The 19,024-nt window shown below is 37.9% G+C and overlaps 1 protein-coding gene across 2 annotated transcripts in view; it reads left to right on the plus strand.

Annotated features, from left to right (window-relative positions):
- The first annotated feature begins 7,139 nt into the window (after nt 1–7,139).
- The window catches only part of LOC145777180 (putative oxidoreductase YteT), a 34,804-nt gene continuing 22,919 nt past the window's right edge, over nt 7,140–19,024 (plus strand). The window contains exon 1 of one of the 2 annotated variants that reach the window (XM_082588496.1): nt 7,140–7,326. In XM_082588496.1, coding sequence (XP_082444622.1) covers nt 7,147–7,326 — 180 coding nt within the window. In that variant the 5' untranslated portion in view covers nt 7,140–7,146. Of the gene's footprint in view, nt 7,327–18,113; nt 18,137–19,024 lie in introns of those variants that run through there. The other variant, XM_082588497.1, reaches the window with a different exon arrangement.

Below are 19,024 nucleotides of genomic sequence, written 5' to 3' on the forward strand. Positions count from 1 at the left end.
AACGTTCATTTATTTTATTTTATATTTCCGCCCCATTAAAATTATGTGACACCTAAAAACATCTTACACATTTTTTCCTATTGTATTAAACATCATTATAAAGCATGTTGAGCTGCCAATTACTCACCACCAACCACTCTGTGCTTCCTTGATTCTACATATACAATATTTTTAAGAAAAAACGGCTCGCAAAACTTTTCATGTGCTATTTTTATTTACAATTTTTTATATATACAATTTTGTTTGAATATTATAATTGTTTGTATATGTATGGTAGAGTAACTGTACCAAATACATATCAAAGCAAAATTATTGACTGAGATTATCTCTGTTATAATATGATTTATAGTGTATTAAAATTTATTGTTTCAATATTGTACTACAGGGGCTTTAGCGATCACTTTGAATTATGGTTCGTTTTTACCAAAAAGAGAAATGTAAGGGTAGAAAAAGTGGACTTAATGTAAATATGAGAAGAAATTACAGTAAAGGAACATTACATGGAAAAAGACTTGAAATGGCAATGGAAGCATGCCATAGTGGTAGCATAAGAAATGCAGCAAAAATGTATGATGTTCCATTGCTACTCAGTGCTACAAAGCAGAGTAAAGAATAAGTTGAAACAGGAAAATCCAGGACACCCTACAGCATTAACAGCAGAAGAAGAAGCTGAGATTGAAGAATGCATTTTAGTGTTATCAGATTGGGGGTATGGACTCACACAACTTGAGACATGTCAAGTAGTTGGCTCCTATGTTGCAGAATTATCCAACAAAACAGACAGAATTACGCCTTTCAAGGGAGGAGTGCCAGGGCAGCAATGGTTTCAAGGTTTCATGAGGAGACATCCAGCTATAAGCAAAAGGAAAGGAGAGCAGTTATCAAAGGCACGAGTGCGCAACCTGTCGACTGCTGTTGATGCACCCATCATGCACCCAGTAAATTATTATTGAACATTTTAATGCAACAAACAAACACTAGCCTTCTGGTCTGACTATGTTCAACTGTTCAATGGTGTGGATATTATTTAGGTGGGCACATTGTGTTGATAAAGTCACATGTTCTACACAATACTGTTGCAACTTTAGTTCGATTATCGCACATTTTTTTAAAAACATAATAGTGATCGTTAAAGCCCCAGTTCATAGGGGCTATACCAATCACCAAAAAGATTTTTAAAAACCATTGTAACAAGCAGGCCTGTTTAACTACTGGGGCTATAATGATCATTGAAAACATTTTAAAAAAGGTTGTCCTGATCTCACACAAAAATTTTTTTTAGCCTGAGACCTATACATTTCTTGATATTAAAGAAAACACGAGAGCATGATCGTTAAAGCCCCACTTTCCCCTACTTGTAGAGCAGTGGTTCTTAACCTATGGGTAATTACCCACATGTGGGTAATTTGAAGATAGCAGGTGGGTAATCAGCTGAACCAGAATATATAGAATTAGATGTAACAAACAATGTCACAGCTGTAAGTGGTAAAGTTGCTTTATTACTTACACTTTTTTTGATGTTTTGAGTCCCTTCAAAACAACCAAACAAGCACAGTGATATTTTATCATTTTTAAAATTGTTTCGTCATAGTAATTTATTCAAAAGTGAGAAAAACTAACTGGTAAAGGTGATCAGGTACTATGACACTTCCTCAAGTAATTTATTTTCTCATCAGTTTTGTCGCCGGTTTTATGTATTTTATTTTTGTGACATAATAATAAGATTTTTCTTGTATAATAATCAGTTCAGTTACAGTTGTTTTATGAGCAAGCTTGATGGCTGCGTTGCTGTTTGAAGTAGTATAGCTAAGTGTACATTTAGAGTTAGTGTTGAGACGAGCGAGCTATATTCTTTTGAAGATGAAAGCTTGGAAAAATTCTGGGGAAAGCATATCCAAAAATCACTAACATTGTTGACCATGTAGCCTATATATATTCTACTTATCTCTGTGAATCAGCAATTTCAAGTGTTGTTGCTTTTTGAAATCAAAATCCCGAAACAAGCTGTTAGATCTGGAGTCAGATTTGAGTTGTGCAGTATCCAAAATCGCACCCAATATTGCATCGATTGTACACAAAAAAAACAAGAACAAATGTCTCACTGACACTATTGATGTCGTTCTTTGCATTAAATGTTATTTTTGTTGAATAACGCTGTTCTATATTTTTAATACGGCAAAATAGATAAAATTAGATTTTGGGTAATCGGACTTTGATCTGGACAGAAATGGGTAATAAGGGAAAAAAGGTTAAGAACCCCTGTTGTAGAGGCTTTGAATCACTGACGCAGGCCCGGTCACCGAGATTGACAGAGTGAAGTTTCCGATTGTTGAAGTCTTGTTGCAGGGGAACTATTCCATCCACTAGGTGCCGCTGAATGGAGAGCAGTCCTTAACGTACGTTGCTCAAGCGCACACCCCGAGAGTCGAACTAGCGCCGCTTGATCTTGAAGCTTCTTCGTTCCAGAAGTGACGCGCTGGAATGGATGAGATGATGAATTCCTTACTTTTCGCATTTCCTCACAAATTTCCTTACAGAACACAAAACCATGCAAATTTCCTCAAAATAAGGAAATTTCCTCACTTGTGGAAACACTGGGCCGCCAGCATGATTGTTTTCCTTCATTGCCCAGAGCTGCCAAAAACATTTATTTGAATTTTGTAAGGAATTTTTTCACAACCCAGGAATGGGAGCCCTGCCCTAAATGAATCAATCAAATATTTTATTTTTCGTCATTAACGCGTCCGGGACGAAAAAGATACTAACTAAAAAAAATCGATATATACCTATCAGCACGTTAATGAACAGAAAAAGGTGGCAAAACTTTAAAAGGAATCAATAATTACAATAAATCAATTCCAATCAATTTTCATCAAAACAATAAATTGTGCTTGGTGAAAACCATCAGGAGTAGCATTTTACTAAGGAAAAATAACACTCGGGACAGTGCATTTTATTTCAAGTTTGTTGATGATTAAATCGGTACATTTTTACTTTATAGGAATCGCAAGCTGAATAAACCATTCTAAGTAATTATTTCGCCACAAAATATTGCCTATCTAAAATAAATTCTATCTGATTTAAATGCTATAGGTAAGTTCCTCTTCCTGGTAACAAATAAAGCATTCAGTTTCCATTTTGAGTACCGCACTGGTAATGATAATGACTTTCAGTCAAGTGACCAGCTGTTCCAGTGTTGCCATTTATTCGACAAATTTGGTCGAATTTTAAGTTGTTTGGCAGTGAAATTTTGAGATGGAAAAATTGGAAAAGTTGGCAGCATCTAAGGAGCCTTTGAAAATGGTAACGCCTAGAACATCACACGCCCAGGGCGAAAGAGAAAATTGAATTGAGTCCTGTCTTTGTCATGAGTTACCATGGGGGGTGGGGGGAGACAGGTTATACCTGGGACTGGTATATAAGTCCCCCCCCACCCCTCTTGGTAACTCATGACTGATTGATTGAATCTTTATCCTCGGACTGGGAAAGCTTCTTGCAGAGCTTAATCCTGGCAGTTTCGCATACTTGTAGAGGCTTTGAATCACTGACGCAGGCCCGGTCACCGAGATTGACAGAGTGAAGTTTCCGATTGTTGAAGTCTTGTTGCCGGGGAATTATTCCATTCATTAGATGCCGCTGAATGGAGAGCAGTCCTTAACGTGCGTTGCTCAAGCGCACACCCCAAGAGTCGAACCAGCGCCACTTGATCTTGAAGCTTCTTCGTTCCAGAAGTGACGCGCTAACCAATTGAGCTATCGGGGTGGGTATCGGACAAAAGACAGGACTCAATTTAATTTTCTCTTTCGCCCTGGGCGTGTGCTGTTCTAGTCTTTTCCTTTGAAAATGTTGGTAAAGTTTCGGTTTACGACGGAAAAAATGACTTTTTTTTTCTTTCTACAATTTTTTTTTTAATTTTTTCAAAATTTTTTACCTGTGTAGCATTTTTTCCAATTTTCACTTGGCAATTCTAGATGTACGTTCTGTTGCTGTGTTTACTGCTCAGTGTTCACTTTTATTTGTGTGGGGATCTTTTTCCTCAGAAAGAGAGCTTCTTTTATATTAAAGCTTACTCTTGAAAGTTTTGCATACTATACTAGTAGAATGTAGAGGCCAGGGTAGGGGGAAATTGCCCCCACCTTCTCCCCTAAAAAACACAGAAAAGTATTTTTATTCATAGTGTATTTGTAAGGTCAGATTAATGTAGACCTCACACACTACACAGCATTGTGTTTTTTTTTAAATCGCCCCCTTAAAAACTACTTCCTGGTAGAGGATTTGAACCACTAACGCAGGCTTGATCAAGTCTGAGATTGCACTGCTTAAGCACACATCCTAAGAGTCGGATCAGCTAGGGGTAGGCAGTACAGGGTGGATTTTAGCCACTAACTTCGGATTTTGCATAGGACTCTTTTTTAAACAATAATATGATATGACAATGCAGAATCAGCAAAAAAATTTGAACTTTAGGTGTTTTTGGCGGTTAGCACCACAAAAAACTGAAAATTGCATTTTCGGATTGTGAATTTAACAAAAAATCACAATTTTCTGGAATAAATGGTTTTCAAATGTACAATACTGCATAAACTTGTCATTTTTTTATGCAAATGGGCTCTGTGAAGATGGAATAATAACTCAAGACTAATTTGGAATTTTATTAGTCAAAGAAAAGTCCAAAAAACACAAAAAAATGGTGAAAAAGCATCAATTTTTTATGATAAAGTGTTCAGGAAAGGACAGGCCTATTGCAAAGCCTTGGACACTAGAAGAGATACAGTAGAAGAATGGTGAGATATAAAATGGTGAAACTTTCGAGGTTAATGCATTTAATGGACTTCTTAAACCGAGGGGAGGACATTCCTGGGGGGAGGGGGTATGAAATAAGGATTTGAGTAACTGATTCCAGAGTCATGCCGCTGAGGGAAAATACCTAAACGAATTTTATTAAATACATTTAGTAGGCTACTATGATTATGTTAATCTTGTTACTAATACTATAATTGTTTTTTTCAGATGACAGAAAATAATACAATATTTGTGCTAGGGGATGTACTTCCCAAAAATTATGATGCAGCAATTGATATATTTAGTGTTGCCTAAAAACTGAAATCAGAGAAGATGACGCTTTGCATCAGGTTATATGTTACTGCTTTGATAAAAACATGGACAAAAGCATTCGGAAAAGATTACATCATTGACCGGAAATGCATCATGGAGAAAGTTCAAAAGGTCATAACCCACTACCACAATCATGTTTATGCCGAACACAACCGCACAAAACCAAAAAAGATAGGAATGGCTTTCGTGAAAAAGAGTATTCGGCATCTCCCACATATCCTGGAGAAAAATGTTATTGATGTTCAATTGTTCATAAAGAATCGCAAGACGTATACAGTACCAACCAATGGTCTTCTTGAAATAGGGAAGAATATGGATGATTTAACAAGCGACTAAAAGGCTTTTTATATCGACCAACTGGGGTATCAAGTCATGCGCATCAGTGAAGAAATTGAGTATGGCATAGAAAAGGAATCAGAAGTAGCTGAACAACCGGCAATCATTGAACAAGATAGGATTGAAGAACAATACATGCAAATTGAAGACGAAACCGACCTATTGAATACATTAAGTGATCAACTGAATATCAGTGCTAATCGGCCGGGGCACATGTGAAATACAATGACAACCAATCAGTTGATCACTTAATGTATTCGATAGGTTGGTTTCGTCTTCAATTTGCATGTATTGTTCTTCAATCCTATCTTGTTCAATGATTGCCTGTTGTTCAGCTACTTCTGATTCCTTTTCTATGCCATACTCAATTTCTTCACTGATGCGCATGACTTGATACCCCAGTTGGTCGATATAAAAAGCCTTTTCGTCGCTTGTTAAATCGTCCATTTCCCTATTCAAGAAGACCATTGGTTGGTACTGTAGTGTATACGTCTTGCAATTCTTTATGAACAATTGAACATCAATAACATTTTTTCCAGGATTTGTGGAGATGCCGAATACTCTTTTTCACGAAAGCCATTCCTATCTTTTTTGGTTTTGTGCGGTTGTGTTCGGCATAAACATGATTGTGGTAGTGGGTTATGACCTTTTGAACTTTCTCCATGATGCATTTCCGGTCAATGATGTAATCTTTTCCGAATGCTTTTGTCCATGTTTTTATCAAAGCAGTAACATAACCTGATGCAAAGCGTCATCTTCTCTGATTTCAGTTTTTAGGCAACACTAAATATAGCAATTGCTGCATCATAATTTTTGGGAAGTACATCCCCTAGCACAAATATTGTATTATTTTCTGTCATCTGAAAAAAACAATTATAGTATTAGTAACAAGATTAACATAATCATAGTAGCCTACTAAATGTATTTAATAAAATCCGTTTAGGTATTTTCCCTCAGCGGCATGACTCTGGAATCAGTTACTCAAATCCTTATTTCATACCCCCTCCCCCCAGAAATGTCCTCCCCTCGGTTTAAGAAGTCCATTAAATGCATTAACCTTGAAAGCTTCACCATTTTATACCCCACCATTCTTCTACTGTATCTTTTCTAGTGTCCAAGGCTTTGCAATAGGCCTGTCCTTTCCTGAACACTTTATCATAAAAAATTGATGATTTTTCACCATTTTTTTGTGTTTTTTGGACTTTTCTTTTACTAATAAAATTCCAAATTAGTCTTGAGTTATTATTCCATCTTCACAAAGCTATTTGCATAAAAAAATGACAAGTTTATGCAGTATATATTATACATTTGAAAACCACTTATTCCGGAAAATTGTAATATTTTGTTAAATTCACAATCCGAAAATGCAATTTTCAGTTTTTTGTGGTGCTAACCGCCAAAAACACCTAAAGTTCAAATTTTTTTGCTGATTTTGCATTGTCATATCATATTATTGTTTAAAAAAGAGTCCTATGCAAAATCTGAATACCTTCATTTTTACTGCCTACCCCTAGATCAGCGTCGCTTGATAGTGAAGTTTTGTCTTTCATAATGTCTAGCGCTTAACCAACTGAGTACTTCTTGTTCAAGCTTGTTTCAACAGATTATAAATGCTGTAACATTTTATTAAAAAACTTGAATAAAATGAATAAGCTAAAAGAAGCTTTAATAAAAACAACCAAAAAGAATACATCTATGTCTCAGCCAACATCTGATACCAATCTTGCAGCCAGCCTAGAAAGTAAAGACAATGATGCCATGTGTTTCTATGACCCTTTATTTGCGAAAGATGTTCGTCAACTAACATGCATTGTTGTTGGAGGTGGAAATCGAGGATACGGATATAGTGCATATGCAAAAGATTTTCCACATTTGGTTTGTAAAATTATATACTTATTAAGCAGCATAACATAAGTGGTAGACATTCCACATTTCAACAGACTTGAAATCAATTTCTCCTCTTAGTACCATACGGTACATGCACAGTGGCGTAGCCAGCAAAAAAATTTGGGGGGGGGGGCCAAATATTTGATGAATTGAAGAGAACGACAAAGTGTTTGATTTAAGACATCGCCACCTAATGTGCAGTAGGGTGGTCCCCAAAATCGAATTTTTGAAATTGCTATGTCTTACCCTCTGAAAAGTCTCTAAATGACTTAAAACTAAACCTATAAAAAATTGAGACCCATTGGATTACGTTTAGGGGTGCCACAATGAACTTGAAAATCGATCTGGGGGGTCGCGGGGAATTTTTGCTTAAATTTACATAACTCCAGAACCAGATGACATAGAGAACTGCGCTTGGTGTCAAAAGATGCAAAGCAACCGTATTCCTATCTGTGCTCAAGAGGAAAGTATGCTCTAACTGCTTTAATTTTTGAGAAAATCCAAAAAAACTGAAAATAGGGTTAAAATCAAACTTTTTCGCCCTATGTTGCTTCAGCGAATTATGTATGCTTTACTGCAGGCAGCCTGTATGTGTCTACCTGTTGCTGTAATTGTATTAGGGTGTTGCGTTTTTCAAAAAATTTTTGAATCTCTTTTTGGAAGTATGATTTTCTGACCGGAAATGGCGTGAAACGACACCAGAAGAAAAAATTTTTGAAAAATTTTATGTTTTAGGTGTCCCACGCTCACCCCGAAAATTTTGCGTTTTGCCGCAAATGAACATATTTTCAAACGCATGCAATTTCTACATTTTACATCATAACCACACCATGTTGGGTATCATTTTGATCAGAATTTTATGGAGAACATCACTAAACTATCAAAAGTTAATTTTCTGCAAGAATGTAAAAATTGAAAATTTGGCCTGGCGTGATATTTTGACAAAAATCCATTTGAAAAAGGTGGAAAAATTGGAAAATTAGACACAAAATGTTTTGAAACATATGGTATACACAATACTACAATAGTTTTATCAGTTAAATGCCAAACAGTGTCAAAACTAAGTGTCAAAGATCATTGGGCTTGTCAATCATCCTTGAAAATCACCATCTCATCTAAAACTTTGAAGCTATCCAACTCTTGTATCATGGGCCAATCTAATTGATGTTTGCTGGTACACCTTCTCTTTTTCTTTGAAGTGTCAAAACTGTGTCGTCGTCATCGTGTGAGCGTCTGGGGCCGAGGGTCTATCCTTTTACCACCCCAGATTCACGATGTTGCCAGACTACACTGGAAGGCTGCTAGAGAGCAGCCAGTCTTTGGTTTCATCATCCATGACATGCAGACCTTCCACTCCGTTAGGTGGCTTGAAGATGGAGCAGTCATTAATGATGTGGTCTGCGGTCTGTTCCTCGGCACCACGTTCACAGGAAGAGGAAGAGGCCATTCCCCATTGATGCATGGTTGAGTGAAAAAGCTTGACGCCCGTACGGAGACAGTTGAGGCGCACCCATGCCTGTCTTGATAGTGTTAAACCGATGGGGCGTGTGTCAGCGTCGGGGATGAACGAATAGAGTCTGGTGGCGCTTGACTTCCATTCAGAACTCCATTTATGGTCCGCCCAAGCAGCCGCAGAGATGTCTTGTACATCAGCTTTGTTGATAAGAAGTTGAGCGGCTGGCACGAATGGGTGTCTTGATTTCAGTCGACGGGGGTGCTCGTTTGGGAGAGCAGAGATCTTGTAGTGGAGAAGGTGGTTAGGCTCCAGTGCCCGTCGACCGAGTGACAGAGTGGCTTCTTCGCGACGAAGCTCAGTGGGTTGGATGCCAGCGAGAATGGGGAGATTGTCCAATGGTGTGGGATGCAGGCATCCGGTCACTGTGCGCAGGGCGCTGTTTATGGCAGTGAGCACTGCAGCACCAAACAGGTGCACAGTACTCTGCTGAAGAGTAGACAAGGGCTAGGGCTGCTATACGCAAAGTGTCAGCCCTCGCCCCCCAGCTAGAGCCTGCCAGGCGCTTGAGTAGCGCAGCGCGGGATGTGAGTTTCTTGCGCAGTGACACCAAATGGTGGCGGTATGTGAGCGATCTGTCCAGTGTCACCCCAAGATATCTTGGTTCGGGGCAGAAGGACAGAGATTTTCCGTTGTTCTGGACGTGTAGCTCACGATCAGCTTCCCGATTATGGAGGTGGAAAGCTGCTGCCACAGTTTTGGTTTCGCTGAATTTCAGTCGCCAGTTCTGGAGTTAGGCTGAGAGAGTTTTCATGTCCTGGCTCAAGGTGTCTTCTAGATTTTCCCACGACTTTGTAGAGTGGAGAATTGCCAGGTCGTTTGCATAAGCATATTTTGCGGAAACCGTAGTTGGCAGGTCGTGGGTGTAGATGTTGAAAAGAAGTGGAGCCAGTACCGATCCCTGCTGTGGGACGCCGTTTTTCAGGCAAGGTTTGTTTGCTCTCCTTGTTTGTCACTAGGCCAGCCTAATGATTGGTTGAATGGGTGTCCTTCAAAAACAACCAGATGGCGAATGAGAGGCTGATTGGCAACATCACCAGATGTTTGAGTAACCGAAAGGTTGAAGACAGAAACGATGCAATGTCAGACGACAAAATAAAAGAAACTAATGACAAAATACGAGCTTATGTCACATCAATATGTTCGGATATCACACAGTTTTGACACTTCAAAGAAAAAGAGAAGGTGTACCAGCAAATATCAATTAGATTGGCCGATGATACAAGAGTTGGATAGCTTCAAAGTTTTGGATGAGATGGTGATTTTCAAGGATGATTGACAACCCCAATCAGCTTTGACACTTAGTTTTGACACTGTTTGGCATTTAACTGATAAGACTATCGTAGTAACCATATGTTTCAAAACATTTTGTGTCTAATTTTCCAATTTTTCCACCTTTTTCGAATGGATTTTTGTCAAAATATTACACCAGGCCAAATTTTCAATTTTTACATTCTTGCAGAAAATTAACTTTTGATAGTTTAGTGATGTTCTCCATAAAATTCTGATCAAAATGATACCCAACATGGTGTGGTTATGATGTAAAATGTAGAAATTGCATGCGTTTGAAAATATGTTCATTTGCGGCAAAACGCAAAATTTTCGGGGTGAGTGTGGGACACCTAAACCTTAAAATTTTTCAAAAAATTTTTTTTTGGTGTCGTTTCACGCCATTTCCGGTCAGAAAATCATATTTTCAACATAGGTTGTAAAATTTGCAACACCCTTTATTTGCGAAAGATGTTCGTCAACTAACATGCATTGTTGTTGGAGGTGGAAATCGAGGATACGGATATAGTGCATATGCAAAAGATTTTCCACATTTGGTTTGTAAAATTATATACTTATTAAGCAGCATAACATAAGTGGTAGACATTCCACATTTCAACAGACTTGAAATCAATTTCTCCTCTTAGTACCATACGGTACATGCACAGTGGCGTAGCCAGCAAAAAAATTTGGGGGGGGGGCCAAATATTTGATGAATTGAAGAGAACGACAAAGTGTTTGATTTAAGACATCGCCACCTAATGTGCAGTAGGGTGGTCCCCAAAATCGAATTTTTGAAATTGCTATGTCTTACCCTCTGAAAAGTCTCTAAATGACTTAAAACTAAACCTATAAAAAATTGAGACCCATTGGATTACGTTTAGGGGTGCCACAATGAACTTGAAAATCGATCTGGGGGGTCGCAGGGAATTTTTGCTTAAATTTACATAACTCCAGAACCAGATGACATAGAGAACTGCGCTTGGTGTCAAAAGATGCAAAGCAACCATATTCCTATCTGTGCTCAAGAGGAAAGTATGCTCTAACTGCTTTAATTTTTGAGAAAATCCAAAAAAACTGAAAATAGGGTTAAAATCAAACTTTTTCGCCCTATGTTGCTTCAGTGAATTATGTATGCTTTACTGCAGGCAGCCTGTATGTGTCTACCTGTTGCTGTAATTGTATTCATTTATTTAATTGCACCAATGCACCTATTAAAGAGGTAGTTTCCTATATACGGGGTTAATCTTCCAATCACAGTATGACACACAACCATGTGGCTTCTATTCCTCAGCTTTCCATAACTTTATTTAGTATCAATACAAGGCATAGCAGTGGCACTTGTTCACTATTTGGCTAAGAAAGTTGGTGTTTTAGTTACCAAGCAGATATGTAAAGAAATGGAAATCATTGCTGAAACAGCCTTTTTAATTTCAACTGCCCATTGTTCACGGAATGGAAAACTCCTTCCAGATATAACTGGTAACAAAAAAAGTTAAACGGTTACCACTAATTGTCACTGGAATGACTACTAACACATTGCTTGGAGTGCTAAAGTTGCAGTCTTCATCAGGAAGTGCGCAAGCTACTGGACTAATGGTAGGCCTATGTGTTAAAGATTTGGGTGTTGTTGAGTGTTGACAATGTAAGAGCAATGTGTTTTGACACGACATCCAGCAACACTGGTGTTTGGTCTGGTGCCTGTATTTAATTGCAAAAGAATTAAACAAGGACTTGCTCCATTTGGCTTGCTGTCACCATATTCTAGATTCTAGAACTTGTGCTGCAAAGAGCGTTCTCAACATTGGGCCATCATCTGGACAGGATATTCTTGTTTTCAGGTGATTTAAAGCAAAGTGGGATAGCCTAGTTTTGACAAAGATTGTTATGTCACCTTAGAAAATGATGACTTCTGCTGTGCTGATGAGATCATTAGTTTTTGCAAAGACCAGTTGGAAAAAACTCAATTAAGAGATGACCAAGAGTTCCTTGAATTATCTATCATAATTCTTAATGGAGCACCACCACATGGCATTCGGTTTTGTTATCCTGGCGCCCTTCATCAGACAAGATGGATGGCCACTGCTAGTATATATGCATTGAAGATTTGGCTGTTCAGAATGCAGTTTGATTTGACCAATAAGGAGCAATGTGGTTTCAAAAAATTTGTCATTTTTGTGTTAAAAGTATATTTCTTTCTTGTATTGCAATGTGCAGACGCATTGCTTATAACTTCTAATCTTGGTTTACTGCTTCTTTAACAACGTGCGACCCACGGAATGATCTGCAACCCCAGATAAAAAGACTAAAGGAATATCAGCAAGATGATTCAGCAGTAGCCAAGGAAGCAATGAAAACATTCTCAAGGCACTTATGGTACATAAGTGAGGATGCAACCTAATTCTATATACTGAACCGTTTGTACCCTGAACCATTCGTACCCTCATTTTGTATCCTAAAAAATCGAGAAAAAAATTAAAAAAAGCCAAAATAGCACACGAATTGGAGTTTCCGCTTAACCCTAACTTTAAGTGAAGAACTTATTGGCCTTGTATTTTTTGATGAAGGTGTTTCAAGTATTGGAAAAAAAGCTATGGTTTTTGCCTTGACCCATAAAAGTATGAGTAGTCCACCATTGAAGCGTATTTCTTCATTGCCAGATGATGTCTTTTCAAAAGATTTATCAGACTTTGTCACATCCAACACCATGCGATTGTTCCAGATTTTGGATTTGCCATCTGACTTTCTAAAGCTGGAAGTTGTAGCATGGGATTTGGATGAAAGTTATAAGAGAGCAAAAAGCGTTGTTAGTTAGTCTTCATGTGATCAACGATTTTGCTGAAAGAGGTGTTGCATTGATGCAAAATTTTAACAATTTGCTGACAAAAGATGAAAATCAAATGCAGTATATTCTGCGTCATCTTCGAAAGTGCAATAATATGAATATTGAGAACCACTTAAAGTCCACAGACTGAATCATATTTGATATACGAGACCTGTAAATGTGTCCACTCTAGGTGGGTGCGATCTAACTTATAAACATATTCAGCATATCATTACAGTATATTTTATAGCCCACTACAGACTGGAGTAGTTGCTACTGCCAGATTTGGCAAGATTGTTGCCTATTTTTCTTCATTTGTATCTGCACTCTGCAGTGCATTGTATATTGCTGAGGTTTTGTTTTTAAGACATTTATTTAGGCGGTTTACGTATTTTGACAAAATTTTCGTATTTTTGTCATTTTTCACTGGTCATGTGGCACCTCTAAACTTTTATCAAAATACTTCAAACTTTTAGTGAACTGTTTTTTAGTGAAATGGAACCAAATGAGAGGGTAAGAACCAAACTTTTCCAACTTCAAAATTTTACCATACATTTGAGGACCACCCTAATGTGCAGTGACGTATCCTGGTGGGTTAAGCAAGGGAAGCAAAAAAACTGGTGGAGGTTAGAGCGTGCCAAAGGCACGCGTATTCTAGGGGGGTCCGGGGGCATTCACCCCCGGAAAATTTTTGCAAAATTGCACTCAAATAATGGAGTATAGCGCTTTCTGGAAACACTTTCAGGGTAATATTTGTAGGAAATTTATTAGCAGATAAACACCTATTAACTTATTAAAGGTATATATATATAGCTGTTACACACAAACGGGCAAAAACTGCGGCTAAAATTAGAGAACACAAAAAACTCAGCTACACAAATACTACACAAAAACCCAACAGAGTAAGCCATTCTGAAATTGCTTCCACAGATTAGTTAAAAGAAGTTCAGTTCAGTTTATTTTTTGTTTTGTTGGCGAAAAAGAAAGACACAAAAAGCAAAAACACAAATAATTCGCACAACAAGGATGGCAGCGAAAGACCAAAAGGTCACCAAAGTCAGCTGCCACCCAAACATTTAAACAAAAGACTCAAAATTAAGAACATTAACACATACGGTATATAATAAATAGCACAATACCAGCACTTTAATTTGTAAAAATTAACAATGGAATTAACAATACATTAACAATGGAATAACACAGGGCAACATAAAAAAAAATATTGTGAAGAGAAATAAGCGGATGATACGTTTCAGGAGTGATCATTGTACAAATTCTTTAATAAACATTTATATTTAAATTTAAACTTTGCGCGATTTACGATTTGCAAAATTTATTGGTGTCTTTCTGTGTGTCTAAAACAAGTCCTGGTGGGTGTTAATAGCCAGATGTCTTGGAAAACGATATAAATTTATACAAATTATATTATATTTACAACAAAGGGTTCAACTTCGGAATCCAAATTTTGAAAATTTGGGGGGCCATGGCCCATTTCGCCCCCCCCCCCCCCGGCTACGCCTATGTACATGCATTGTGGCTGTGATGTGATGCGATTTTGCTGTGACGATCAGAAATAAAACCAACTGAACTGAACATACTCATATAGGTCAAGATTTTTACAAGGGATTTTTGCCTCTGAAAGCAAGGGTTGATCTATATGCTCATTCCGCTAAACACAAATTTTTGGTAAAATAACCTGAAACATGAATTTCGGATAAAACAGGCTAATGTTTGTTTAAACCGCATTCGTCGGCAGCCGTGGCCGAGTGGTTATCGCGTTGGGCTCGCAGTCGAGAGCCTGCATGTTCGACTCCAGCCACCCGCACTTGCTGTTGTTTCTCTGGGCAAGAAACTTAACGATAATTGCCTCTACCTAGTAGGGTGGAGTGAAAAATTTTTTTTCTCTCAAATCAAAAAAGAGGGGTTCTAAAAACTTGTCATTTGACCCAAAATCACCATTAAAATTGATTTTGGGGTGTGGCACTTTTAATTGGCCGTGCCACCCGACCCTAGGGGTCGCAACGAGGTTAAATTTCATGAAATCCGCATAACTTTACAACCGTACATGCTAGAAACTTGAAATTGGTCTTAAAAGATTCAGAAGCTACATGTTTCTATCTGCTCTAAAAGCAATTTTAACCATAAATGCAACAGAAAATGATTTAAATAAAAAAAACTGATATTTTATCATTTCGCTCTCAACCATAATAAGTATTAAGTATGTACTGTGTGCATTGTGGAATCGTCCATTTTAGAATCTATTACATAGAGGAACAACATAATAGACTATATTTCAAAATCCATTCACAATCACAATCAATCCTGGAAGAGCACTATGTCATTGTTGGAGTACCAGGCGAGTATTATTTGACCCATGTCACACCTGAGGATGGGAAAGGAAGAACAACTGCAAATACCGTCAATGATGCCATAAAGTACACTGAACTGGGCGACAAACTTGTAGTTGTAGGAACTGATGGCACGGCAGCAATGACCGGATCATACAATGGCTTAATCAGAGCATTGGAAGAGAAGGTAGAACATCCATTGCAGTGGGTGATACTGATATGCCTTCTACACTGCAATGAACTGCTATTGCGACATGTGCTTGTAGCTATAGATGGGACAACACATAATACTTTCCAAGGAAAGATTGGATCAAAACTAAGTGGTTGTGTTTCGGATTGGCCAATTCAAAAATTCAAACCTGGCAATCCTGAGAAGAACGGAAAGGTCAATGGTGAGAGCAATGTGTGGGGTGAAAACGAGAAGGGAAAAAAGGACTGAAGAATTGTTGGATATGCTGGAGATGAGAAAGACCATAGACCAACTGGCAAGGGCAAATGGAGTAAGATGGTATGGACATGTGATAAGGAGGGAGGAAGGAAGTTTTCTTAGAAAGGCACTAGATCTAAAGGTGGATTGGAAGAGGAAACGCGGTCGTCCAAAAAGAACGTGGAAACAACAAGTGAAGGATGAATTAAAAAAAGTCGGACTGAAGGAGGACGATGCAAGGGACAGGGTGATATGGAGAAAAGGGATTAAAAGAATTGCTGCGCGGAAACAATCGGCCACCCCCACTAGTGGGGAACAAACCGACGATGGATTATGATGAAACCCATTTCAAACCAGAACTTTCCATTACTGCCCAATAAAGTTGTCGCTAACCTCAGCATAGACCAGCATTATTCTTACAGGATTTGTTGGAAAACTCTCCTTGGTCATGTGGATGATGATTTAGCAATGTTGGAGATAGGGCCAATTGTCCACTCGAGGTGGCTCACACTTGCATGCAGAATCCTGCAGTATTATACTTCAATATCAAAGCCGTTCGCAAACCGGCATACTTTGGCTGAATTTTGCTTAAAGGTATATATATATATACTTCCACATGGTTTTAAATCAAGCACAAAGATAAAATATCTGATGGGCCAAAGACTCTGTTCGATCTTGTCCAGAGTTGAATCGTCCAGTTCCCGTCCAAAAAAGTGAGGGGAATTTTGTTAAAGGTTGTGCAAAGAAATGCATTCTTTGCACATCCGGAGAATATTTTGGTGAGACGGCAGTGAAGAAATTAGCAGAATTGCTGTGAACAAAATATTGGCGATGAGAGGATGTTTACAGGAACATGGAGTCAACATTTCACCGAATGACAACTTTGAAGGAGGTGACCTGGAACAATCAGATGAGAAGACTGGTACAAATGTTAGTTCCAGTGTGCGTTGGTTTCTTGTTCCTAAAATCAACATCAAGGCGAAGGAGTATTACAAGCTTATCAATCTAAATGACCCTGGGATTTGTGAACCTTCACTGATCAAAGCTCTAAGTCGATCCACACTTAAGGAGATTTGAGATAGTCCATTGCGACTTCAGCATCCTTGCCACAATCAAAGAGTTGAACGGCACATTAAGTTGGTGACAGATGCATCATCCTCTGTAGCAAGGTATGACAGGCGTGACAGTTTGATCAGATAGAAAATTAAATCTAGACGTCTGATGAAACGCTTTGACACAGAGAAACAATTGCTTCATGAACATTGAACAGGCATAGAATACTGAGCAGTGACCATACAGAGTTACATATTGTTGCTGTACCTTTGAGTTTCATACAATTTGGGTAGAGAGGTAACTCTTTTAGACCATAAACAGACATAACTCAGCAACAACATTACATTTAACATTATAAAAAAAAAGCGAGCGTTTTCGGCCAGTCATACAGCCCTTTTCAAGCCTATAAGAAAAATACATTTTAAAAGAAATGCTAAAGAATCATACAGTATCACAGCAAAAATATGGTCAAATCTAAACATTTGAGAAACTGCCTCGCTCACACAAATTGATAACTTAAGATTACACAGCACAACGGGTCAAGTATTTGAGAGGTAAAATTAATTATATGTTCAGAAAATTTTCTTTTCGCTTTTTGTTTTTTATAATGTTAAATGTAGTGTTGTTGCTGAGTTATGTCTGTTTATGGCTTTGAATTTCAGTTCATCAACATGCCTGAAGTGTCAAATGGCTGTGTTCTATATTCTTGACTGGGCTATACATTCATTTACTACGTTAGGTCAAGAAATTTGTTTAATTTCCACTCTCCTATTTCTAAAAGTGCTTTTTTTTGCATGCATTTCATCGTCTCACAATGCTTGATGCTTGTTTAATACAAATATCAGTTTTCTTTTGATAAAACGTTTTCTGTTGCACTTAGGGTAAAAATTGCTCTTAGAGCAGATAGAAACATGTAGCTTCTGAATCTTTTAAGACCAATTTCAAGTTTCTAGCATGTACGGTTGTAAAGTTATGCGGATTTCATGAAGTTTGACCTCGTCACGACCCCTAGGGTCGGGTGGCACGGCCAATTAAAAGTGCCACACCCCAAAATCAATTTTAATGGTGATTTTGGGTCAAATGACAAGTTTTTAGAACCCCTCTTTTTTGATTTGAGAGAAAAAAATTTTTTCACTCCACCCTACTACCTAGTGATCGATTTCGAGTAATGGGTAGTACCAAATTTAAATCATAAGTAGAGTCGACAACCGGAAACTGACATTGCCGTCGGCTGCAGCGTGGGTCAGGTGTATGTCGGAAGGCGTACACCGATGCATAGCGCTCAAGTCCGCTTTCCCGCAATGCAGGATAAAGATAAACAAACAAGATAAAGATAAACAAACTCAAAAACTGAAATGGCACAGGTAAGAAGATTGCGATCATATCCCTATTTCTGCACTAAAAATTGGACCAAAACCGCTTTTCAGATTTCAGCAATCAGCAAATATTTCACCTAGAGTCCTAGACCCAAAACCCTGTCCCTAATAAAATTTAAAACTTTCTGACCGTCTGCACTAACTTTGTTGTTAAATCTCTTCTGGTGATCCGTCAACTGGGGTTACTTTGAACAATTTTTGGGCATAACCGGTATTTTTTTCAATGTAATGTGGGTTTTCCAAGCAATTATGTGTTTGAATGTTAAGAGGGTACGGTACCTATAGATCTCATGTGGATTGAAAAATAAACTGAAGCTATTAATGAGTTTGTTTATTTTTTTTAATTTCTGACTGTCCAAAGTTACCCCAGCTATGGCGTAACTTTGGACTGATCACAAGTTTGCATTATAAAGCATAGCGAACAGATATTATGATCAATGTTAAGCCCACCTAGGGGTAAAGTACTAGTAGGACGACTGAAAATTATGTAAATGTTACAAGAATAATTAAGCAGGGTGTTATGTATTTTAGTGAGCTTTGTGAGAACAAAACGTGTTGGAAACTGAACAATTTGTTTGTTATATATATATATATATGCACTATGCAGTAGATAGGGTAATAAAGCAATCCAAAATGGGACCTTCTTTTGCAATCATCTCTTGAATCATAATCATGTGGGCGAAGTTGATAAAAATGACGTTGCAGATTTCTTGTACTGCCAGCCTCATAAATTTTCTCGTAGTAATGAATTTCCCATTCTCCACTTAAGGATCTTCCCAAAACTTTAGCGACGTAGTTGGCATATTTTCCTTGCGTGACTTCTACGATATCTCCAACTTTGATTTTCTCAATTTCATTTACTTCATCCTCATCATC

Source organism: Aplidium turbinatum, chromosome 9, assembly GCF_918807975.1.
Source record: "Aplidium turbinatum chromosome 9, kaAplTurb1.1, whole genome shotgun sequence".
Lineage (NCBI taxonomy): Eukaryota > Metazoa > Chordata > Ascidiacea > Aplousobranchia > Polyclinidae > Aplidium > Aplidium turbinatum.